We start from the raw sequence: 27346 nt of genomic DNA, 5'->3' as shown, positions 1-27346 counted from the left end.
ACTGTCAAGCACTGAAAAGTGGCAATAAATTCGAGGTTGGACTCTTGTTTACTTCATCTTTTATCGGGCATTTTTGTTATGACTTGCATCATGCCTGTATTGCTTTCAGACAAAGCTTTTGTACAGATGAATTGAGTGAAGACGATATTATAAACACGTATCTGAAACAAATAAGCACGTTATATCGACCTTATCTCTTAATGCTTTCTCTCTCTCTCTGTTAGAACTGCTCTTAGCGACAGATTCCATCTGTCTCAATCCTATATGTTCTAATGTGTCAGTGACTTCCACAAGGTTCTCGACAACCAAGAAGTCTCCAAACCTCAGCTCAGATGTTGGCACAGTTGACACAAGTGAACTCCTTAACATCAATTTGTTATCACGCTTTTACTTTTTGCCATGTAAGATGTTTGTCCATCATGCAATGCTATCGAGGAAGAGTCTGATCATGTGCCAAATTCATCAACACCTCCCAACATGCAGCTAAAGTATTGAGGAACTACTGTATATTCAGCGGCCAGAAGAACAAGAAGTCCTGCAACAGATGGTATGGACCTCACACAGCCCTGATCTCAAGTCAGTCTGGAATTTCATGAAGACAGAAACAAATGCCACAGCCCAAACACACAGAAGTTCTTGGAGCAATCTACCAGCCAACTATCTTGAACTATACGTGAGCATCTAGGAGAACTGGTGCTTTATTACAAAAGGCGGTGACACCAAGTACTTATTTGATTGACGTTATTTCTGTTTTCTGCAGTTTCTGTGAAGTTAATTGATAAATAAAAAGTATTCATGACATGTCTAAGGAAAACATCCTCACTTTACTCTGAGTGCTTAAAACTTTTGCACAGTACTATTACTACTAATACCATTAATACACACACACACACACACACACACACACACACACACACACACACACACACACACACACACACACACACACACACACACACACACACACACACACACACACACACACACACACACACACACACACACACACACACACACACACACACACACACACACACACACACACACACACACACACACACACGCGGGTAGCTCTGTGTCCAGACAGCCAGCCGGGTGCCAAATGTTTAATGAACATCGGCTGGCAGACTATCATGAGCAAACTCTGGCCCACACCACTGTTTGATGATTAGCTGCAACCCACGGGGATACACACACACACACGTTTCCACGCACAAACACCCGCTTTGAATCAATGGCTATAAAGAAACAACACTGTGGATTCAGTATATGCATAACTAATAATGAGCTTACTCCCAAAACACCCAAGGAAATAAAGTACATTTGTTCACTCCTTTGTTACTCTAATTTTTACTTTATAGCTAATCTTGTTCCACTTCTTTATTTACCTCTTAACGGCTGTTTGATAGCCCTTTCTTGTTATTGCCGTCTTCGATATTTCAAATTTTCTCTTTTTCCTAGCCATCACATTTTCACAACTCTTTTCATCGTATTTCCTTTCTTTCAGATTCTGAGGAGTATTTCTGCCTTTCCTACTCAATTGTCATTATTTTTCTTGTGACAGACAGCTACTAGTCAACTGTGACAGCCAAACAAAGAGGCTTTATTTTTCTGCAAAGAAAAAGTAATCTCTTTTGCAGTGAGAAATAATAACAGGAAAAAGGGACTCTCACATACAAAAGGGACTGAGTTCCACAAGGGTCCATTTTATAAGTCTTTTAAACGCCTGTATTTGTAATTTATATTAGGAATCAGTAAACTTCACTGTCTCAGTATTAATTTAGGTTAATTCTAGCTTAAACACATGAGCCCACAGTCATACCAGCAGCTTTTTGAAACTGTACTTGTTCATGTTCATATTCATCAGGTTCCTTTTTTGGTTTACAGTGTGAACATGTGTATTTGCACTAATGACAATTTATAACTGAGAATGCCACTAGTTTTGCAGGTAGATGATTATAAAACAAACATTTGACTTGTTGAATTTTATAACTAAAAGTCAGGCGATCAAGAACTTTGCACAGACAACGTACACTCATACTCCAAATTATCGAATTCCCGATCATGATTACATATCTCAGCTGACCTGGGGACCCCTTGAGATACCCAAAGAGGAACTGGAAAGTGTGGGTGGGGAGAATATGTCTGAAATGCTGAAACTGCTTCACCTGCTGCCTCCATGACCCGACCCCAAAAACAGATGAAACTTTAAGCCTAAAAGCAATGATAATATCAAAATTCTCCATCAAGCTAACAAACTGTCCGCATACAAATGGATGAATTGTACTTATGAATTATGAACCATACAAAAAATGTTATCATCACTCTCTAAACCCGTAAATACTAATCTATCTGACCAAGACGTATTGAGTTACTTCAGTAAGTTAAAAAAAAAGAAAGTTTAAAAAGTGGGGTCATAGTCTGGTCCAATCTATCCATCATGATTTAATGACTAAAGAATAATTAACAAAGGACATATCATATGGCAATCTCACAAAAGCTTTCACAAAACACACTTAGATGTGTGCACATTAAATTAAAGTTCAAAAGACCTTAAAAGTCCTTAAAAATAAATAAACACGAGGGAACTTATTCATTACAAGCTGTAGTTGAAGAAATGTGCTTGCTGTTGCATCAGTTTGCAAAGGATAAAAATATAAGCAAGCTGTGTGTGAGGAATTCTAATAAATTGATAACCTGTGCAGAATGACAGTAATTCCCATAACTAGAGTTTTAATTCATTCTTCCCATCATGTTCCAGTGTTCCCTTGCCATTTTCGAGCAGTGTGCTGTGCGAATGATTTCACCCTTGTTTCAAAATACAATAAAACAAAAAAGGCACACCAAACAGCTCTGTGGTTGTGTTACATATACAGATAGGTAAATGATGAAATACACTGCAAAATATGTTGAATACCCATTCGCTGGGTTTTATGTGATTTATACTTGTGCTTGACTGTGACTTATTTATTTAAAACTGTGTAAAGCCTCTCTGGTATTATAGCATAGGAATCTTGGAGAGAGACATGGTTAACAAATGGAGAAACAAAGGCTTGAGGAGGTTGCCAGCTGGGCAGAACAGATATTGCAATAGATAGATTTGATATGAATAAGCGGCGATTAGGCGATGAGTCTGTCTGCGTTAGGTAACGACACTGCAACCGCAGGAAGTCCTGAGTTATTCAGGTTCAGCTCTTTGTGTTTCTGGTTTAAATAGCAATAGATTTATATTAAACAGTGTTTTCCTTTGCAACAAAGAAAAAAATTATACAATAAACAATTCAGACTTCACAAAGCAGTAGGGTCTTAACTTCATTTGTGCTTTGTAATGCTCCCAATACAGATGATAATTTTCTTCCTTCTTTACATTCTCTACTGCTTTTGTTCTTTCTCTTCAAACTTAGATTCCGAAATTTTCCTTCAACCTCAATTTCGTTTCAACTCCACCACCTCATAGTGTACATGTGCACAAACACACGCACACACACATGTGGAAAAACCTATTAACTGAAGCTCAGTTTCTGTGCTTAACAAAACCCCTTCATACTTGTGACAGGAAAATATCTGAGCCTTGCATTAGGGATCAAGCAGTCGTAAGAGTAAAACACCAATGGCCACAAAACACCTCAGAAAAAATGCACATCTTCTTCATATCTGCCTCACTGCTTTAATGTGAATCTTTAATACAATGCATTTAGTTTGAGATCCAATAGTCTGTTCATTATATTGCATAGACGTTTTAGATTCCCGAGGCAGCTAACCAAGAAAGTGGAGGGAAGGTTGTTGCTGAAGGGAGAAGTTCGATTGTAGCATGTGGTTAGCATTGTGCAACAAAGATTTTTTTCCTAATCCTAACCAAGTAATTTTTGCTTGTAAGGAAAGAGCAAAAAAAACAAAAAAAAAAAAAAACAACATACACAAAGAAAAAAAAAGAATAATTCATGGACAATGCGAACATGAACTATTCAGTGGTGTGATCAAGGAAATGAATATGCTGGTGTCTATTTTCAAGTCTAAAAAACCACTGCATTTTTACCCTGAAAAATTTCTTTTCTCAGTAAATCAGATTAAAATAAATTACCTCTCTGATGCACTTTGTTATAACTGAAGGTAGAACCTGCTCTGCATGCAATCCTGATATTTTAGCCACAGTTTATCTTTGTGGCGTATAAAAGAGATGTTCCCTTATCATGTAAGATAGATGCTACAACATTTCAGATTTTTTTCCATTGTGACACTTTCACTTTCTTTGTATTTAATGAGTCCCCATGAGAGGCCGTTGCCCACACATTGTCACTCAATCCATACGTATGTTCAGAGATGTGAGCATGTAGACAAAAGTATATAAAATAATCAGATTTAGAAATGAGAAGGGATTTGATACAGCCTTAGATGTGTGTGCTACCGTACAGCATCGGTCGAAATGCTGAAACCACTGACAGATGAAGTGAATAACATTAAACATCTTGTTATTACAATGTGTTGTTCTGCTTGGAAACCTTTGGTCCTAGCATTCATGGACTTGTTAGTTTGGCACATAACCATTACCGCAAACCAAAAACAATTAGTTTTGCTTCGCTAAAGTTAAAAAATTTCCCAGGAACAGCCCTAGAAACGTGGTGCCGACTCGACCTCAAAGCTCCCTCCATTCCAATCTGATCAAGCATCAGTGAAATGCGACAGAACAAGCCCGGTACACTCAAGCCCCACTCTGTAAACCACAGGACCCAAAGGATCCACTGCCTGCATCCTAAGATCAAATTCCACAGGACACCCCCAGATTCCAGTGTTTATTCCCCAACTGGTTTGGGTTATTTGCTGGCAACTACACCATACTAGGCAGATGGTTTTAATGTTGTGGCTGATCTGTGCATATGTGCAGTCAGTTATCATAAGGCTTCTGAGAGTCCACTGAAGCCTTACAATGCTAACTAAAGTGTATCCCCTGAGCTCTAAATGCAGCAACAAGAGAACCATGGACCACAGCATAACTAGAAGATGTTGCTTAAGCAGACTCGTACACTGGAGTGGCTCATATAGCTAAATTAGGGCCGCTAAGGAAGAACACTGTCTTCAAATACGGCAGAATGGACAATCAGCTTTGACAGAGTTGGTAATTGTTGATGACAGGCAAGAGGAGTAACAGAAAAAAAGAAGAAAGCCATTATCCAATTAATCTGCTTTTAGAGAACATTCTCTATTGCTGGCTGAGAAGGGAGGATGCAGAGCAAATGTGCACAGCAGGCTCTTCTAAAAGGATATGCTGCGGCCACATTCTGTCACTTGACTGTCAGAGACCATGTAATATAGCCTAGCCGCACTAGACCCATGTTCTGAAGGCACAATGGTCTAGGCACGCTTGACAGGGAGGGAGGCGGGCTAAAAGGTTGTCTATCAAATCACTCTGCAGCAATTGGGTAGGTATATAACCAATCAGCGCAACGAATAGGCTCCTAGAGCGCCGGAAATCAGAGGATGCGGGAATTCGGTGAAGCCTTATTTATACAGTCAATGGGTGAACCTCAAGTATATTACAGACATGTTAACAGAAAGATTATTCGGAGTCGGTGCTAATGGAGCTCAATGACTGTTGTCGTTTTTGTTGTCGACCCTGGCAGAGAATTAAATTCGTTGCCGTGGGTTGTCTAGCGCGGCTAGGCTAGTTGTTTCCGGTTGTTTCCGTCAGAATCATCGCGCCTCTGTCGTCACTTAGTTACGCCCGCCTTCTGACTCTACACTTCATGGTGATTCGTCGGCCAGTTTTAGGAGAATCCAGCCTCGAGCCTTATGGAGGGTAACTTGACTCACCCTGGCAGAGAATTAAATTCGTTGCCATGGGTTGTCTAGCGCGGCTAGGCTACATGTAATATACATTGGTGGTAAAAATCCTTGCAACCAAACTGCTTTATTTCAAATCTATGCATTTGTAAAATTTTACAAATCAACTGAACTTTCATAATAAAATATTGTGGTGGGCCAACACAGATAAATCAGTGCTCGGAAAATATAGTAATTAATTGCGTAAGGCATCATTCTTTCAGACGAACAAAAGACAGCAATAAAAAAATGCTAAAATGGTCACTGAAAATGTGCTTTGGTGGCCGATAATAACCCAGCTGGCTTTCCTAACTCTGTGTAGGAAGCATTGCTAAATCACTAAAAGTAATTAAGGATTCAGAGTGCCATCCAGCTGCTAAGTTTCTGTTTAAGCAGCAAGTCCTAAGCAACCCAGTGCCATCTATTGACAAGAAAAGACACAATAGCAACTGTGGACCTGTAGATGTAAATGTGCATTCTATAGACAAGGTAAATGATACCTTTAACAGTTTTAACACAGATTTTACAGTCACAATGTGAATTTTAAAATCAGTTGAATGTTTCATGTCCACTGGAGGTTACAGTATATTCAAAGTGAAACTGAAGCAATTTAGAGACTGCAGATAAAGTCCATAAAAAGATGGGATTTGACATGAATTGGCATTACTTTGTTTAGCCGCACTTTGAATGCAAATTAATGTATAGAACCTACAGAACAAGTTGAAAAAGCTTCAGCTTGACTGAAAGAATTTACCCTTCATAAATGTACAGACATGACAAGAAAAAGCAGAGGGAATGTAGAGGAAGGACTGGATGTCTCGAATGTCAGTGAAACAGAGCTTTCCACATACTGCATGTCTTTACATTTTGGTACATAAGCTGCATTTACATGAATCATTTTACTTTACAAAGGATGGAACCAAATTGACAAAAAAGAAGTCCAATGCCGTTCTGATCTCCTAAATTCAGCGAGTCCTGGATTTGCTGTCAACTCAGAGAAAGTGTTATTTTTTGTTTTTAATAAGAGCAGTTCATTATCAATTTGAAATATCGGAACAACAGACTGTGCAATCAATCACCAGTCTTTTTCCACATCTACCTGAAGACACTTATGTGACATAAAAAGTTTCTGTTTCTTCTCCAACTTCTCCAAGCACAGCTGACAGCCTTTCATGGTTCACAGCTTTTTATGGCTCAGGTCACTTGCTGCCGTTTTCCTGTGCAAGGCTTTACTTTGGTGGCGGAGACCAAATGACATCAGCCTCGCCCTACTCTCTTCTATCTGACAAAACAGTCTAACAAATTAGCTCTTGTGCGGCAAAGACCTTTCAAACACATCTGTAATTAAGCAGCAAGACCTCATCATAAACTAACAATAGGGTATGAATTATGAAGGGAGAAAAAAAGTAAATCATTGTCTGTAAATGCAATGTCAAGGGTTTGGAATTGATAGATAATTAAGGGTGTCTGGAGGATGATTCTTCCTTGCGAATCCTCAAATAATCAACGCAGTTCAGTTACTTTGCATCATTGGCTTTATGTTCATGAGAGCAGAAAGGCAAAACTGCTTGCATGTAGCAGCATGAGTGGAAGCACAGGTCACAGAATTTGATATTTAGAGGCACTCAGGGAAGCTCTTGTTGTGTGTATTAAAATTATTCATGCACAACTACCCCTCAGTAGCTGCAGTTTGGGGGGGGGGGGGGGGGGGGGGGGGGTGCTGAGTTGTGTGGTAGTTTCAGTAGCAGGAGAAGTTGGATAGGTGCTAACAAAGGGACTGTTCTCACCCAGCAATCTGTAAATAAAACAGAAGGCTGCTATCAACAAGGTGATACCTTGAGAGTTTTTTGACACTTTCTGTTTACTGCAGTTTCTTTGCAACCACACGCTACTATCTCCATGACTACCTTGTTAGTCCCAGGAAAGAGGAGCTGGAGAACCAGTAAGCATTTTCCTGAGTAGTGGTGAAAGAGAAGGGAGAGGTGTTGATTGATAAGCAGAGCTGCCTACCTCAGGCTCTACTTGGCTCTGACAGGGACAAAACAGCAGTCTGCGGCGCCTGCCACTGACATTTGTTATAAATCATTGGCAATTTCATCATTCAAGAGTGAGAGAGAGGGGGAAGAGTGACAAAAAAAAAGAAATAGACACCTGTCTCTTAACATTGTTTATTCCATTTGTTTTTTTTCCCTTTGAGCTCAGCATCCCTGTCCATTCCATTCTCCTCTTTTACTTTCTGTCCTGTATGCTCACCCAGAAATGCCTATCAGCTATGCAATACAAGACCATAAGGTCTGGACAGCTTTACGCAAAGGAATTGTGCTGTAACTCACCTTGAAGGGTCAGTTCACACAAATTACAAAAAGACATATTTTTCCCTTTAGCCCTGGTGGCATCTAGTCATGCAGACAGTTTCAGTTCTATCTGCACGGATTTAAGAGATTTCTGCTGCCACATCAATACAAAGAATCAAAAGTGATTTTTGTGCGATTTGGCTGAAGTGACCCTTTGACCCTTCAGAGTAAAGATGAATAAGGGGGGGAAAAAAGCATATTTCTGCTGAATTATTCCTGCCTGTAGGTAGAGAAAAAAAACAGCATTTGATTAATACTTGTGTTGTTTTGCCATGTGTTAAATTCAATTGTTTGATTTTTTAAAACGTTTTTCTGGCTTGTTCTATCAGTGCATCAGACAATTGTAGTTTTGATTTCAAGCAATGCTGAGAAAACACTACAGCTCCGCCGTGTACTTATTTAATGCATGCTTTCAAGGCGGCGCACACACACTATACAATAACTAGTATTTGTCACATCTTGACAAATTGGTGAAATCACTCTCCCATTGCACATGCTTTGGCTACTTTAGCGCGAAAGTGAGGTCTAATCAAGTTGTCCCGAGAAGTGCAGCTGTGTTGTAGTGAGATGATAAGATTCATAATGAGCAGTTATAAGAGCTATGGCAAGCAAGTGTTCCTGTGAAATACAGATAGAAAATGTATCCAGAAATTACTATGCTTGATGTATAATCTAAAGAAAAAAAAGGAGCCACAATGAAGAAACAACATAGATGTCACCTGGATTTCACATTTCTGGAGACATGTACTTCTACCACTCTTTTCTGACTCTCACAATCCATTTTTGTCTTCAAATATTATGTTTTCATTTTTGCAAATTTGTCATATAACCATGTTCCAGTCTTCACTATTGTTTTTGTACACAGCAAGATTGTTTCAGAGCCAAAATCTGCCTTGAGAGCGTTCAAGCATGAAACCTAAATCACTCGTTTGCTATGGTGCCAATCGCAATATTTTAGTGAGAGCAATACAATCTGACAATTAGACAACTGTATGCTCTGCTTTTAAAACTATGCCTGCGGCTGGAGAGTTAAAAGAACTAAAGAAATACATGTATAAAAACGGTCAGCAGGCAGGTACGCTTCAACATTATTTCATCTCCATACCTCTCTCTCTCAGTCCCCATCTCCATATCTGACACATCTATCAAACCACCGCTGAAATACTGACTGACTAACAGAGGTGAGATGGTCTGCAGTCATTGTTTGTTGATATTTATTTATCTCTGTTTGGATCTTCAAAGTGAATCATTTAAGACAACTAAAATGGATGTCAACCCCTTTAACCCCCCTTTTCATCGAAGTATGAATCCTTCACGGTCTCGGGAACTGGGACAAAACAAAAGATAATGACTTACATCTAAAAAAAAAAAAAAAAGATGACATAAGTAAGATTCAAACCAGTCATCTACAGAGCCAGTGTGAACTGTCAATGTGTGAAGTTGAATTTGCACATGAAAAGCACAGTGGTTTAACGTTAAGTGTTTCATTTTTGATTCCACCACACTGCCAGGAGAAGATCAGAGACTTTTCTCTTTCCCTGATCTATTTTGGAGCTCATCACTTTCCCCTCTCTAACACCTAAGACAGATAATTATCCATTAAAAAGGGAAAAAAAGTGCTACATTTTGTCAGTTCTTTCGCAGTAAGATGTTTTTAAATATGCCACAGCAGAGTGACAGGCTGGAAGGCCAATGATTATAGTAATTAACCAGAAAATGACATCAAGCCACCAGGAAGAGTTTTAGCTCTTGCATGCAATTTTATATTTATTTTAGAGGAAACAGTCCCTTTTGAAGTTGAACCCTTTACAGTGTCCTCTGTTTAAAATTAAGCACACCCACAGTTCATTTATCCACAGTGTCTTCGCGTGGCTATTTTTCACAAGCGCCCATAGACTACTCTTTGCATGTTTCATGAAACGATGTGGGATCATCTTTTAGTTCAGCCCGTCTCTCACGTACAGGGGACTCGCATAATCACTCACCTCCCTGATAAATCATGTCCTCTCTGCTCTAGCCCAAACACCTTCCATTGTCAGAGCTCAGACTCAACCCGCTGCAGAGGCTGATGGATGATTTACAGGCAGTCAGTCTCCTCTCGAAAACCTTCCTAGGTGGATAAGCCTTGTTCATTAACCCTCTCACACTTCTGAGCTCATGTGGGATGGCCAGTATTGCAGTTTGTCGATGTGCTAAAACGAGAACAATAAGGACAAATGCTACCCAAGGGCCGCTTCATATGTGTGTCCGTGTGCGTGCACAGGCAGGGGAAAAAGGTTTCTGGTGCTGTCTTCTTAAAGCTGCCGTCTAGTCTAAGTCAAAGAGCAGAAAAGCCAAGGTTTACTCCCAAAGACTAGATGAAAGAACCTCTTGCTCAGTCCTCCCCTTCCTTAAAAAGAAGAATCTCTTTCAGCAAAAGACTTTTTTTTGGAATAGTACCACTGTAATGCTGACATTAAAGATTCTGAAAACATTTTACAGGGATGCAAACAGGCAAGGGACAAAAACAAAATAAAATTTGCCACAACTATGGCGGTCCGGGGGCGTGCAGTCCTTGGATAAAAATTTAAAAGATATTAACTGTACATGCTCTTTTCCAGTTATTACAACTATATTTGCAGCTGCCTGAAAGCTAATTCCAACACGCATTATGGGGATAGAGCTGAGCTGCCCTATAGAAAACACATAGAAAGTGTAGATGTGGGAGCTGAATACATCAACAAAACAGAAACACGAATGGTGAAAAAAAAAACAACACTGTTTAAAGCGCATACAAGGCAATTAGGAGGAAAACAAGAGACAGAATGCACTGTGCAAGGCAACACATAACCAACAGTGGTGTGTTTAACGAGAAAACCTACAGCTATGACTGCATCCAATTTGATAGAAACCCAATAGACCAGAGTACATGCTGCTGAATTGTCACTTTATCAGGAAAGGATTAGCCTCAACACACCACTGAAGCGTTCAAATAATGATCTCTGACTATTATTGCTTTCAAATGTAAGAAATAAAATGTTCCAGACTTTTGTCTATGAAGGCCTATAGCCAAACCATGGAAATAATTAGTGTTGGGTATACAGAGACAAAGGATTTTTAAGTGTTTATTAACCCTGTACTCTTAAAAATTCAGCAGCATTGTCTTTGTTGAACTCTCAGGTTAAAAACAATGTGCAGCACGCAGTGGCTCAGCCAGCATGTGTTCCTGTAGAAGACAGAAAATGTAAGAAATTACCGTTTTTCTATGTCAGCACTCTTATCACAAAGTAAGAAACCAATGCTGCTGCTGCTGCTTTAGTATTCATACCTTAAAATGGTTTACACCATTCGAATTGTGAGGCTTTGTGATTTCGAATGACGTATAATTTGATGCAGAAATATGCCTGAGACATTCAAAATACAGCAGCAGAATTTCCACTGAGCGGTAAGGGGATAATGTGCAGTGTTTGGCAAGATTTCTAACTTCTCATAAGGAGTCGTATCTTACATGTTTACATGTATATCTGACTGTGCTTTCATACATTATCTGCTTATGCTGTACGCTTTTCCATGAGAGAAGTTATAGTCATCAACAAATACGTCAATAAAATTATCTGCTTACATGTATATTATAGGGAGGCTTGAAGGAAAAGGATACAACGACAAAATGAAACAGAAGGGACATAAGGCAAGATTTGAGTGAAAAATAGTCACATATGCATGTTGTTTTTGCTTTGCAAAAAAAAGAAAAAAGTCATGGCTTCAGCAGCATTTAGGAGAACCCGTCTGCGTGTATAACAATGTTGGACACAATATTACAAGCAACAACTCAAAGTGTTCCCAGAAAATATTATCCTGGAGAGCCAAACGAGCAACTATTATTATCTTTTTTTTTTTTTTTAGCTAGCAATTGTGAGGTTATGTCACAACAAATGTGATAAATAATTCTATTTGGCGAGAGATGTCCCTGCAACGTTGAATAGAATGTGTGTGCATGAGTGTGAGTATCTGCGGGTGCCAGCCTGTGTGGACAAAAACAGAACTATCTGTGAAATACATTTAGACAGTCTCTTTCCTCTTTGGTTGACACTGTAATTACCATTCAAACTAGCCAGGCTAATTACCTCCCCGTTTAGAAAAATAATCAGGTTTGTACACAAATCAAGACCAGCCACAGACGTCACGGCCTGAAAACCAAAACAATCATCAAGTCTACTGGGCATGATTATTGTGCGTTCTATTTAATCAAAACTTGCATTAAGATTTAAAGTCATCAATTATTCTATCATTTCATTTTACAAAGATTATTATATGAATTTCTAAATTATTCATTATATTCTGTCAATCAGTTGCTCCTCTTGAATTTGTTGTTAAATCTTCCTATCCCCGCTATTCTCTAATGTGGCTAATTAAGGGTGCTTAACATGGACTATTTGCTAAATGTGTTATACTGTCCCATACAATTTTTACTTCATTAGTAACACTGGTTGGAAAACAACCTCTGTGAAGTTTGGAGAGACGCATTTAACGGAATCAAAGAAAGTGGAACCTGAAGAAAGGTCAGGGAACTTATGATTACAACAACGGGGGCATCAAACTTTCACGAAACTAAATTGAAATGTGTGAGATTATGTGGCTGTCATCTGCTGTTCCCTACTTGTCATGTGAATGTGACAATCAGTAAGTTCAGCACTGCAGAGAGATCTGACAGTCAGTCAACCTGTGAACCACTGGGTCTGGAAGAAATTAAAAAATCTTCTTCCTTAAAAAAAATCTAATGCCAAAACCCCTGTAGCAAAGCTAAAATTAGAGTCTATTTCTATCATGCATCACAAAAGATGTCATAATGAGTTTATTACAAGTATGAAGAAACCAAAAGTTTCCATCACATTCTATGGCCTGTTGAAGAAAAGTCAACACTCTGGACATTAGGAGAGACTTACATTACAGTAAGAAAAAAAACAGAAATGCAGAGGATGAAAAAATTCTCTGGCTTTACAGCACTGAGCGAGCAATGGCAGACCTTTTTTTTTTTTTTTTTAAACAATCTTTTTGTCTGTGCCCTTTGCTAGCCAGTAGCCGTTTCCTTTCCTTTACTCCTCTGCCCCGTATCTGCTTTATTGTGATGCTAAACAGTGAGTTTTGACATTCAGAAGGGCCCTGCCAAAGGACAGGCCAGTGGATGCAGTAGAGAAGAGAAAGACTTAATGGGTTCAACTGGAATGGAAAGCATCTGCTAGTCTCCACAGGCTGGAGGAGAGAGAAATGTCAAGTATGGTTATTATAGAGCAGGCAGCAGCTCTAGGAATTTTCACCTGAATGAAAAACCCTCTCGGACAATGCACATGCACAAGCACAAGCAACGTCTCCACACATTATTGCCTTTGCTAGGGCAGTGAATTAATTCATTCCCATCCAGATGCACATGGTACAGTAACAGGCACAGCAATGCACACTGTAAAAGCACACACCGTATTTGAACTGATTTTGTGTTTTTATCGTTCCAGATTTGCTGTGCATTGTAGAAACAGAAGAAGCAATTAGTGCTGTATACTTCTGCTTCTAAGCATAAATTCCTTTTTTTCCCTTTTGGAAGAAAATTGCTTTCTTTTCTACATTAAAAGAATTTTTTAAATTCATAGGAATTTCCCAAATAGTGCATTTTTTAACAAGCGTTAAATTTAAGTTTAATAATGCAAAGATATTTCTAAAATTATTTACAATTTGCATATAATTAATTTGATAAAGGTATTGGTTCTTGAGTTCAATTTGTTTGTAATAAGTTACAGAAGTTTTCAATACCAGCTTGTTGAATGAATGTGTTTTCATCAGTGTGCATCAGCAAGCCAGTAAACTGTCAAAATACAGTTTTTTTAATTAAAAATTGATAGTTACTACAGCCGCTGGACTAATGGGGGGATTTTGATATCAAACTGAGGTGACGAGACTGATAACATCACAGGATATACACTGTGGAAGACTGCGGTTCGTTTGCTGTTTGACACTGTATTGAACCAAAGAGGCGTCACCTGGACAACAAGAAGCTTCACTGATTCATGGGAATGCTAATTTTCAAGTCCAAATTGTTAAATGGGAAGATTTGCAATTGCTGGTTCAGCTGTGTTGTGTTTCAATTGTTTGGTGTGGCTAGGAGAGGTGGTTTTCAAGGTTTGTGTAGCTAAGAGCACTGTGGGGGTTTAGCAAGCAACAGGCCACCGTGACAGAGACTTCCATGGTGGTTACTGACTTCCAACCATTGCTAATTGGACAGAATCCTCGTAGCTTTATGGTACGCAGAGTACAGTAATCACACTGTCTCATCAAAAATACCTGGTTTTCAAGCGCTTTTTAGACAGTTTCTGAAAATTAAATTTAATCATTTATAAAGTCAATATATTTCTTAATGTTAAATATCTGTTTAATGTGTAAGATTTTAATGTAAAGTCACATGTAAAAGCTCATATTGTGCTTGATGTCAGTTAAACTTAAAAGTAGTTTCTTGTAATTTGCTACTATTTAAAGTATTTTGACATTTTCTACAAGATAAAGATCAAATGCTGAACACCTGTGGTCTGAATATTATTTTTACACATGGATGGATAATTTAATGTAGGTAAATCCAGTCATTTATGAGATGGAAATTCTCATCACTGAACATAAATTTAAGCGTAAAAATTCATATTAAACTTGATGTAGTCTAAAATTCACAGTAGATTCTTGCAATTACTCGTTTTGAATTTTTTTAAATTTTTTATAAGATTTTTGTTTACAACATGAAATTCCTTAAAAATAATAAAACATATAACATAATAAAGGCACTGTTCTGTAGTGATTAACCATATTTATATCTAATTTAGTTTGTTATTAAACATGCAAATATCCTTCATTAAACATTTAAAAGAAACTGATTCACACGATCTCATGTAAAATTAAGGCTACAAACTGAATTTCATTTTGTCTTTTGGTAATTTTCACTTATTTTGCAGTATTTTTCTGTGTCCCAGCTGCTGGAATATTACTGTTTCTTCATATACACAGAAAAATTAAATTTCCGCATGTGTTAATGTTATTGAAGTACAAATAATGTTTCATTACAGTATGTTCTTGGTGTTGCCATCCTTTAAACACAATTCTGCAGTTTTCTCTTACCCACTTGGAGAGTATTCTCACTGAAAAGACTAAAGCAAAACTTGACTTAAGGTAAAACTGTCATCTCCTCAATGGCAGGGAAAATCACATGCTTCTGAAGTGTTCATACATCTGCAGAAAGTCCCACAGAGAGTATTTCTTCACAGGACCACTTGAGCTTGTTTGCTAATTTGTACCCCTGAGGATGCTAATCAAAGCTAATGCCAGACTAATGAAGCTCTTTAGCCCAGAGGCCAGAGACACATACATGGCCCTGTGCCTCAAGGCTGAGTGTCTACAAAGGCGTGTGTGTGTGTGTGCGTGCTCAAGTGTATGCATGTGGCTGTATACAGTCAAATGTGAGAATGAGTGAGTGTATGGACATAAAAGGATGGTATAAGAGCAGATCAGCAAAGCGCAAATCCCACTCTCTAAAGGGAATCCAGCATCAAACAGATCTCGCTGCCTGAGGGCTGGCCTTCCCGCTCTGTCGGCATGGAAACTCCTGTCGCTGCACTTAGAGCTTCTGGATCAGTGAGGAGACACATAGCAGGTGGAGTGGCAGCAGAAATGTCTGCCAAAGAGAGAGCGACAGAGAGATGAGACAGTTTGGAAGAATGTGATCATTTTATCACCACAGACTTAAGTGGTCCTGGGACTCATCTGCAGCGGGAGCCTTGGTATCTCTTCCTATTTCTGAATGAGCATGGTGCACCAGAGACTGATACCTGGATATGGGACTGTTTGCAGATTGGTTATAGCAGGAAGGTGAGTGGAATTTTAAATAAGATATTATCCCCTTTCATCACTCCTACCTAAGTTCTTGTCTCTCCCTTTGAGTCGAGACAGCTTAGCGGCAACAACCACAACAGAAGCAAACAGAGATGTACTTCTTTCTGCCAAGGTCCGCAGTGTGACCAGTTACAAATCTTAGCTTGAAGCACAAAAGCAGAGAGCCAAAGTGCTAAAAAAGACAAACAAATAAAGGAATGAGACAAATGTTCGACAACATAGAGGTAGATTCTATGAGATTTGTGAGAAAAAAAAATCTACAGTACTTTTAATGCTACTCTATCAAAGGTGTTATCACAGAGACAGAACTCGAGCATTTCTCTTTGTGGAGGACATAAGATATGAATGGAAGATAGCGCTAATTTCCCTCCCATAACAACATAAGTTCATATAATCATCTCCCTAGCTCTTTCTCTCCCTGACGGCCATGTGATATGGCTGCTGGCACTGGTAAATGTGGGAGGACCAGGAATGTGTGTGGCTGGGGCGATAAGGCTGCTGTAAAATTTAATTAGCACAAAGCCATGGTGAAAATGACTTAATTTCTCACTGCATTATTAACTACAGCACTATGTAAGAGGCCAGTCTCAATCAATGTAAATAACAGGTCCATGAGAAAAAGGGATGTAGCAAAGAAGAGACAAAGAAGAAGAGAAGTAAAGAGATACAGGAAAATAAACAATGGCACATCTAAGATTTGAAAGAACAACAACATGGCACTTAGGCTCATATAAAATTTAAATGTCAGAAAATCTTCAAACTTGTATGCATTGGGTTCTCTGTTTCTGTCTCTTGCACATAAGGTGTGTATCAAGTAAGTCGGAACATGACACAGTATGCATGTGAAAAGAAAAGATGGAGAGGATCTCAGCAGCCGCCTGAATAACAATCCCACATTAGCAGCTTCACCTGCTGTTTAGGGCCTGAGCTGGTGTGGATGGGCTGATTAGGGTCCTTGGCTCGACATGCTGAACACCACTTTCTATTTCACGATTCACAGCCTCTATTACAGCCCAGCTTCCTCATAATCCAGCTAAAAGTGGATATCTGAGGAGCCTGATCGGCTTAGGACTTGGCTAAAAATGTGGGATGTACAGCAGACAGACATGGAGCAGAGTGCAGAGGTGTTCGTTATCATCTGTTTTCTATTTAGGAACGAGTGGGAACAGTGGAGTTTGGTGTCTGTGTGTGTGCGTGAATGTGTGTCCAGTCTGCTCTCATCCTTTACACCGACTTCTCCAACCAGCCGAGAGAATATACAGCAGACTATTTCACTTTCTCACCGTCTTACATTCTGGACAGGGCAGGGATAACAGAGATTACAATTTGATGAATTTAAGTAAATTTGCTAGAGGTGCTTTAAGTTTACCATATTAGCACAGGCTTAAGCAGTCATTATTAGTATTAACCTGGGGTTAAATTGGGATTTGTAATATGGAGGGCTGAGGGTTGCCATGGTTGCACATCAGTAACAGTGACAGGCAAAATGTTTCTACATACAAAGGCCTAAATCTAAATCAAAAACTATTTATAGATGTTAAAAAGGAGCTGTACGAACAGACAGATTGTACATAAACTATAACAAGGCCTGACAACCTTCTGCTCTGAATGTGGCAATGTGCAAAAGGAGCAGCTGATGACATTAAAACCTTCCTGTAAATACATTGTCCTATGCATCCATATCAAACACAGGGATGGGGGTATTAGAATACTACAAAAGGAGGAGATAATATTAATAAGAAAGCTTTTAGTGATTAAAAAAAATACAATAAAATGGAATTAATTCAGAATAACAACAGGCATTAATCATGTTATAGCTAGAAAATGCTTAGACAAACTTGATGTAACTATTCATTGTGTAATTTCAGTTGTTGTGATAACCTCACAACACAGCACAACAGGCTAATATGAACTTCAGTTTTCCAGCTAACTGAAAGTAAATGGCTTATCTAAACTAGAACTACAGTATGTCTAGTTAAAAGGTAAAAATTGACGTGCATTGGTTAAGCAGAATGTTTGATGGAAGACACCAATCTGTAAGATGTAAAAGAAGCTGATATGCAAGGTGGATTTTCAGGACATTCACTGACAGTACAGAGCAGAACCCAGAGAAACATCTGCTATTTGCAAGTTGCAAAATTTTATGTACTCCACAGCTGCAATTACTCTACAGTTATTAGACATAATGGAATGAGTACAAAAAGACTTTAGTCATTGTCTGAAATCTTAAGACCAAGAATCGTGAAAATTGTTGAAGATAAATGTAGTGAAGTTGTGTCTCTCCTCATGACCTTGAAGACATGAACGTGCCAAGCCTGAGCCTCGGGCAGCCCCGAACAACTTAAACCCTGGTTGTAGCACAACTTGATGTGTGTGCATTAAAATTCCACATGTTTCATTGAGAAATACCTCTGAATATTAAGAAGGCAATATTCTATAACAACAACTCAAGTGGGAGCCATTAAAAACCTTTTTTCCCATTACTTATGTCCTTGCCTTCAAGGCAACTCAAGAAGTAAACAGCAGCATGATCATATCGAGTATGACATGCCACGAGGAAAACCATAATCTTAATTACTGTCTGTATTACACATGGGGCACGTGGTCTTTACAAATAAATGGCACTCACTTGTCCTGAGATAGACACCTGCCTCAAGATGGCAAGTTACGAGAAAACTCATGTCAGGCCAATAGAATAAAAAAAGAATATTAATCCCCGTGAGCTCAACAGGAGAAGACAAGTGGCCAGCAGATCAGGCTGTATTATAATGGGCAGTTTCCATGTGTCACTGAGTCCAACTGTGCAAGCATGCAGGAGGGGATTCCAGCAAAAGAGAGCACTGTTCTTAACAAAAAAAACTTGAATAAAGGTGAAAAAAAATCTTTCCCTCACTGCTCTCTACAACCCTCAATTACTATTCCACAAGTCTCACTGCACAGGCTAGACCTAATTACACCAGCCACTTTGTTAAGGTGCCCTCCTGTTCCATCTGTTCAATGCATGTGTGTGTAGGCTCAAGTACGTGCACATACACACACACTAACTGCAGCACTTCAGACAGACAGACAAAGGCAGGTCAAGGTACATTTTCCCATCTGGATATACCTTTGTCTACAAGAACAGTTAAACAGCTAAACCCCCAATCAAGTGTGGCAATGAGAGAGACACTTTGACTCCAAGTGGCCAGATGACTGTAGACATGAATACAGAGAACAATACACCTGTCCAAGCCTTAGACAAAGCTAATGCCTCGACCCCAGGATGGTCTTTAACCTTCTGCGTGCACATGATTAAAACACAGGGTTTAAGCTGGCAATTTTGATGCATGTATGCATGAGTATGTACGTGTGGAAATGGGAGAGTGAACACGCAGCTCGGAAGCAGAAGCTCCTTGGAGATAATCTGTCACTTTAATGAAAAGCGCACAGGGTCTATGTGATGTGTGGATGATATATTATGACCAAATGCAGATAAATCAGCAACTTCTACAGTTACACTTTTGAAACAATGACGTGTTGCATCAATTGAAATAGATCTTGGGAGGACAGCGTCTGTGCTCCTCTTTTTGTCTTGAGCTTACTGAAATGATTTAATAACCCCTTCTTTTTGCTTATGTCATGTCTGGGAGAAAGCAGGAAAGCAGGGGAGGAGATAAAGTGAAGGAAAAACAAAGTCAAAAAGTAAAGAGTACACTGAGGAACTTTGGAGGACTGGGAAGCTTTCTCATGTAATTGACACTGATATGAAGAGACAGAAATGTGAAAGAGGAATGAAAAAGCACATACGCTGTCTGCAGGATACGGTTAGCCTGCAGTAGAATTCACATATCACAGTCTATCAGTCTACGAGAGGCACAATCAAAAAGGCAGGCATCTAACGCCAGATTCCACTGGAGTATCCCAGCCTCAGGAAGCTACAGAGACTGAATCTCACTGCTAGTTTTTCATAAATGTCTCACATATGAGTACACAGAAAACACAAAGATGTGAGGAAGTAAAGTTTCTTTTTTCTAATCCTACTTTTTTGACTTTCATTTAAACTTTGCACTCTTCCCAGGTTCGTCTTAATGATTTTCTGCTACACAACCTTTGAAAGACACCGTGGGTTTAGTCTCAAATTAAGCCTATTAGTCATCTTCTACTACCATTCGCACCTATACCCTAGCCACTTAAAGTCTGCGCTGAATAGCAGCCTGCGTGAACCACGGATCCAACGTTACATACAGAAACATAAATTCCGCAAAAAGGGTCATAAAGTTGACTCAGCAAATACATAGCACACAAGATCTCCAATAACTAGAGGCTTGCTTTTAGGGTGAAGACATTAATGCTTCCAACTGCAAGTAAGAAAAAATAACTCCTGTCTCCATTTGGTAAAGGGGTTCACTGACTTCGTGAAGTGACCTTTACATCAATTTCAAGCTCTAGTTCAGAGCTATATCACACATGATAATTGTTAGGTCAGGTGTTACTAAAGATATCTGAAGTAATTGCTCCTAACGACAGAGACATTTACTCTATCATGGATCCCATCCCCCCCATACACTCTCCATAATGGATTAATCCAAGACAAGGGCATTACAGCATGCACATACGCTCTTAATGCACCTCTGGCTTGTGCTGTGTTCGACACTTGAAGGCTCCTCCTCTTCTGTCGAACAGAACAGTAAAAAAAAGAAAAAGAAAAGCGTAGCTGTTTGATTCTCCACAACATGTACACGCACACACCAGCTGGGGAGTCAGCAAGGCTGTGATGAGATCTTGCAAAGAAGGCTGAAATGACCAGACAGTGCCTGGAGAGATGTTTTCAGAAGGACACAGTTAAAAAGCTATGGCTGCTTTATAGATTCAATAAGTATCTTACACCTGTGTGGCTAACCATCATCGATCTATCATTCTGTGGAGCCCAATCCAATTTAGAGTGTTGAGGAGCCCCAGAGCCCCACAGCCTTATCCTAACCCAGACCACAGCCACCGCAAAGCCTGCTTACCTTCATCCCCTAAAGTCTGCGGGTGTGTTTGTGTACTTTTATAGGTGTGTGTGTGTGTGTATATGTGTGCAGAAGGAGACTGCATACCAAGCTAAACACCTTAGCTGCTGGCTCATGTTAAAGTGTGCTGAGCCAATTTAGGGGTAGGAGAGGAGAGAAGATGAGAGACAGAACAAGCCGGGAAAAATGCATGAAACTCAGGCCAGGACCCTAACTCAGAACAGGGAGGAAGGGGAACGAGAAAAAAAGATGTGAGAGAACAATGTGCATCCCTTTGTGTGCAGCAAACAGCGGAGAAGACTGCAAGGCATCTTCTAATCCTATTTTCGATTGCATGGCAATCACACTCATCATGGCTACAAAGCACTATAGCCGTAATCAAACTACTCCACAGTCTCATCACAGTCTGATGGGGAGCACTTTATCGGCCATCTGATTTGTTTGGTACAGACAACACTGGTACATTTGAGACTCCCTTAGTGTAAAAACTTAATGGCACCATGCATGTTCAGATTGACCATTCAAATCTCTCCCCTTCACCACTAATTACAGTATCTTCTAGCGCAGATGTTTCTGTTTTAATTCTCTTTGCTGCTCCACTGGAGTGCAGCAACACCCCTGAGATCAATTATTAAAGGGTATTTAAAACAGTGGGAAAAAAGGAGGTGGAAGGGTGGTGTGAAAGTGAAAGCAGCTGTTTAAGTACTTGTGCCGCAGACGAAACTTCATCACCTCCCAACTAAACAGAGAGTATCCTGTGGGTTTCACTTACTCCGGCGACTAAACCCAGGGCAATTAAGTCCTGGACCGCTGTAGGAGTAAAGGAGAGAAGCAAAATGGGAGAGATAGGGTAAGGCTTGGAGCAGCGGAGAGACTCCATACCAATAACAGGCAATTACGTATGGGGAGGGCCACTGCCTGGCCGTGAGAGTATAGAAGAAGACAGCAGGGATATGGGATGGTAGGGAAATGAGGAGGAGTGTTATTTAGGAGGCAGACGGCAGAGAGGGGGAAATTAAGATGAATGGGCACTGAGAGGACTGAGCTGGTGCTGGGGATGGGCAGAGAAAAGTAATTAGCTGTGTTTGCTCTGGGAGGCTGGCAGTGAGTATGATGCCTGCAGTGACAGGATGAAGCCTTGAGCTTTATTAGTCAACAAGGCCATGTCTGAAGCTGCCAGCAGGGGGCAGCTGGGTCAGCAACCTCCCAGTCCCCTCTTACCTGTAGCACACACCATGGGGTGTTTTCACAACATGGACGCTGAGCTGCAGCTCATTGACAGTACAGACTTGTATTTTTTTCCTACCCGATCCCCTGTTAATGCAGCATAAGTTTGGCTTATTCTGTCTTATAGTTACCGACTTCCTTTCACAAACACATTCTCACACACACACAGACAAACAGCATCTGATCCCTTTTTTTCCTCTCCCACATTATTCCTGAGTTGCACCCTTACGAACTGGCTCGATCTTTCTTCCTCACACCATTTCTCTCGATCTCTTCTGTTGCAGCCACATCTATCTGTCTCTTTCCTCCCACCCTATATATATCCCTCCCCCTCGTCCCTTTCCAATCTAATTTCAGATAAGCCGTAGCAGAACAACAGACCAAGGCCCTTTATCATTGCCATCAATGATGTGGGTGGATTGAGCGTGAATAATTTTATTCATGTGTGCCTGCACCCAGCCCACTGGGATTCCAATTACAAGTAATAAGAGGTAATAGGGTTACAGCATAATTTTTTAAGTGCTTCAGTAATGATTGTAGAAAACCTTTGACAAAAGAAAGCTGTTGTTTATTTTCATAACAGCTAAAAGCACAATATCTTTTCACAACTATGAATAATATAGGACAATTCAATTTGGCATAATCAGCATCTCATCCGAGCTGCACTCCCAGGAAGTCACAGCCCTTTTACATTCGAATAATAGTCTGAACTTTCTGAATGACGGTGACGAGCACTGAGCACCTAAAGTGGTTTTACAAAGTGGTTTATATCCAGTTTGCGCCATATTATTTAATCTGTATGTTTGATCTTGGTGCCTCCCCTCACTTCAAAAGCATACACCACATAGGTCAGTGAAAAAAAACGAAACAAAAACTGTTTCTCACTAAGATTTAAAGAAATGAAAAGTTCCCAACTATATTTAAAAGCACAGGGTTGAGCTCGACACGCTGCAGTAGCTGAACAATTTAGGAACTTTATTAAACTGAGCCACCAGAGCAGCCCACACACTACTTTCAAAGAATCTCAACCTTGCTCCTCTCAGCATCTGCACACTGCACTGCCTCGAACTGTTTCACCAATGGTCTTTCACACTTTCAGACAGAGCGCACAAGGTCACAAAAAGGCAAAGGGACAACTGAAAAGGTCACTGGGCACAAGGAAAAAGGCAGGACATATGAACTGTCAAGTGGAATTTTCATTATAAGACATGCAACAGTTGTTTCAGACTGATTTCAAACAGCAAAAAAAAAAGGCAAAGCTGAGCATGCTTGAGGCTTTAGCTGTGTGGGTTTTTATATCTTTCTTTACCATAGTTAACAGGCCTGAGAACCTGGCGGAAGGAGCCGGGACTGATTGTCTGCTGCTGGTTATCTGCAAGGAGGGCAGTGGACAAATAATGCAATAACAGAAAGATGATGAGGAGGCAATCACCCGCTGAAGTACGGCTGTGAAGTAAAGTTCATTAACAGGCAATGCAGTGTTTCAGTGTTCGGCTGTCAATTGTCCATAATGTTTAACAGAAAATCAATTCAAAACATGTACAAATTCAATCTTGGATTCACCACATGTGTTTGTTCTTTCAAGTTTTAAATTCCTGGATATATGGATTTAAGGCTGCCAGCAAAAAGATCCAAACATCAAACAGTTGTAGTAATGTTGTCAAGCTGGGGATTCTCTGGTATTGTGCTGCTAGCAAGCATGTGTACAAACAACAGATCAGTGTACTCTGCAAGTGATTGAGAATGGAAGTGTACTGAGCCAGAGCATAAGAACCTAAGGATGCATTCAATTTTCTCGACTTTTAAAAACAAAACAAGAAAAAAAATACATCAAATTAGCAGGTTAGAAGCAGAATTCATTATAGTTTTTAAACATCTGATTGGAACTAGAACACTGTCTACAGATTTCCTCGACATTATGGGTACTAGGTTTTATGTGTGTGCTTAACAGTGTAATATGAGCCTCACCTCTGGGTCTTGGCACTCTCTTCCTGCGGTCTCTGAATGCAGCTCCTGACTGTAGAGCTTCCAGCAAACTATCCATCACGCCTGTCTCATCATTCTCTGAAAAACCCAAAGAACAAGGGGATGTTAGAAGAAGTAGGAGGTAAAGGAACAAAATCATATAAAGTGTAGTCTCTTATAGTACAAACTTTTACACATTGCAGCAAATTGGAGTCCATACTGCACCACATGTAGAGTCTATATTCTTTCCTGCTGCCCTACTGTGAAGTCACATGCCCACAAAATGTTAAATCTGAAGTAGTTTCAAGCAAATCCAGTCATGCACAACTCAGCAGGCTTTTGTATACAACCCACCATGCAAATGCACACCCTGATGTTTGCAGCTGTGTGTGATTTAGTCATAAATAGTATTGCAGTTTACAAAAACATGAAGGACAGCATGTAATAGAGTATGTCACAAATGCAGGGATGCACAGTACACTGTCAAGGGGGAACAGAACGCTCAAACCTGAAAACATGGTGTTCCTCAGGTTTCAGTACTCTTGAGTCAGGCAAAGCTTTGCTTTGTAGAAGCAAAGGAACTAAAAGATATACAGTACAAAGGGAAACAGTTTGCAGATATGACATTTAAATCATGCCTTGTGTTGGCAGAGCTGAAAACCTGGCCCTGACACCTGAGGTAAAATGATAGACCTGGCCAGCAATATGCAGCAAAAACAACCTCCAGTGGATGGAAGGAAAAACAGGCAGCAGGCAAACTATATGGGAACGTTAGGAAACGATACACTGTGTCAAAAAAAGTTTGTACAGTGGTTTCCATACAAATGTGAATATGTGTGCGTGGGTGTTTTCTTTTCGGTGCTTCTTGTGTTGCCTGGGTCCGGATCTTTGAATTCATCCACTCAGTCAAGTGGATGGACCCGTCTAGCGTTGTGACATGAAACAGCGGCTTCTCGACTGAAAAAACAATCGCTTCAGTGAGAGCTGCAGAAGGATTAAAAGTTAGCAATCAGTGCCATGGGCGGGACCGATGGTGTTGAACCATCGCTAAGTTTTATCAAGGAAGGACGACAACAGAAGATGAAGAAGAAGGAAAAAGAAAGAAAGGAGACGAAAAAGGAAGAAGATAAAGCCAAGAAGAAGGAAAAAGAAGGAAGATGGAAAAATAAAGAAGATGAAGGAAGAAGAACACTTTAAATTACATTCGATTTATATGTTGGCCTCTTGTGATTGGTTAGGAAATCAAATCACCTCCTTCATGAAATAAGTTTGAAAGGAGGTAAAATCAGACCAAAGATGGAAAATGGAACGAACTGAGAATTCTGTCACGTAGGTAAAATGTTTTAACTGACTCAGACATGACAATGTACATGATTTACCATATTTGCATTACTTCTAATTTAAACGATAGGGCATTCATATTAATAATACAGACCCTCAGCAAGAATTCAGTTTAACAAGCCTGTACACCTGAGATTCTTATCTTTACTTTTTTCAAAACTTTTTGTCCATCTCAATTTTTGATGTCCAACTCAATCCTCTACAGAATGGAGAACACCAAATTTCTGCAGAAATGTTCAATCAGATATTTCATTTCAGCATTCTTTGCTTGAGGGGTTGTGTTGTTTATATTTCTCTTTGAAATACCCCAAAGCTCTTCGACTCGATTCAACGTGACATCCTTGACCACATATTAGTTTTCTTTTTTTTTCCTCTTCTTTAGAAACTCTTCAGGAATTTTGGCAAAGTAGTGTAGCTCTGATTCATGGTGCTATGTCTTGTTAAATATCTCCTGATTTCAACTTTACCCAAATTTTGAAAGATTTTTTTTGTTTGCCCCCGTTGTTCCTCTGTCATTACCATTATTGTCAGGTCTGACATTTTTTTCAGTTCCATTGGGAATTCTTGTGAATCTGAAGCCATGATGCAGGTATGTGTAATGTAGACACAGCACATAGGTCAGAAACTGAGAAAGTCCTGGTGTTCATAGGTAAGAAGTATTCAGTTTTTATTTTGGAGTCTGTATTTTCAATATATTCTTTCGATAGCATTGGTTTTGATTGTGCATAAAATGACTCTCCTTGTCAAATTCTAACTAATGCAATTACTGAGAGGTTATTGCATTTTACAACATTTTGTATTGAAGCAATATTTCACTCATTCATACCTGCTGTATGCTGTAGGTTTATACACTTCATACTAGTGCTGTGGTACAGTGAATTTTAACAAGAATACAAAATGAAGTATGTGCCAAAAACTGCAGTGTAGAGAAAACCCTGTATGCATTTATCTCAATTTAATTAAAAAAAAGTTTTGTAAAAATCTTTCCATCCATGAGTACTTTTTGCAAATGCAGTCATACCACATGCTAGTGCAGGTTTGACATGTGCACTCACATTTCAGCAAGCAGACATGGCCTCTAGTTCAGTGCAACTGGTGCGGCTATTGATTTAAAGCCATTTGACATAATTATTTTTTCCTGCTGTTTTCAATTCCAGCGGTTTTTCTATTTAAATATTGATGAACGTATAAAATACATGCAAACTTACTTCTATTGTTATTGAATGTAATTAATTAACATTACACACTAATACTGTTTTTAGAAGATAATATGCCAAGCAGCATAAGTTTATAATAGCTTGCATGTTTCACTGTAACACACTAAATATACATAGAACATAGAGTGTTCTATACATAGAACACTCATTCATTCTTTGCACATTCACTGACAAACCATTGGCAAATGCAAGTTTGGACTCTACATTTAGTAAAACTGAACTTTTTATATAGATACTCTGAAGTTTCTCAAGTTTTGCCTGTAGAAGAGTCTGATGCGTTGGAAACGCTGTTACAACTTCAGTGGTTTCATGAGTTGGCCAAGCTGGAGATACGGCCACAGTGTGACTGCTGAGTCCTACCACTGATTTAGTGTATTTTTCCTGCTCTTATTTTGTCCACCAATTCCCTATTGAACAATAACACACAGCAAAGGAGGATGACTAACTCTCCACACAGGACTCTTTTTTTGGAAAGCACAAATTAAAGAACACGTTGGTTTGAAATTCCATTTTTGTAATTTCAGTGACTAGAGTC

At 39.5% G+C, this 27346-nt stretch overlaps 1 protein-coding gene across 1 annotated transcript in view; it reads right to left on the bottom strand.

Annotated features, from left to right (window-relative positions):
* LOC110952640 (protein diaphanous homolog 3-like) overlaps nucleotides 1-27346 on the bottom strand; it is a 165909-nt gene that overhangs the window by 29308 nt on the left and 109255 nt on the right. Inside the window, 2 exon segments of the mRNA XM_051944694.1 lie at nucleotides 23598-23660; nucleotides 24257-24352. Of these exon segments, the coding sequence (XP_051800654.1) occupies nucleotides 23598-23660; nucleotides 24257-24352 (159 nt within the window).

Source organism: Acanthochromis polyacanthus, chromosome 2 (assembly GCF_021347895.1).
Source record: "Acanthochromis polyacanthus isolate Apoly-LR-REF ecotype Palm Island chromosome 2, KAUST_Apoly_ChrSc, whole genome shotgun sequence".
Classification (NCBI taxonomy): Eukaryota; Metazoa; Chordata; class Actinopteri; family Pomacentridae; genus Acanthochromis; species Acanthochromis polyacanthus.
Note: the sequence above shows the minus strand (reverse complement) of the source record. Positions and strands in the feature narration are given on the sequence as shown.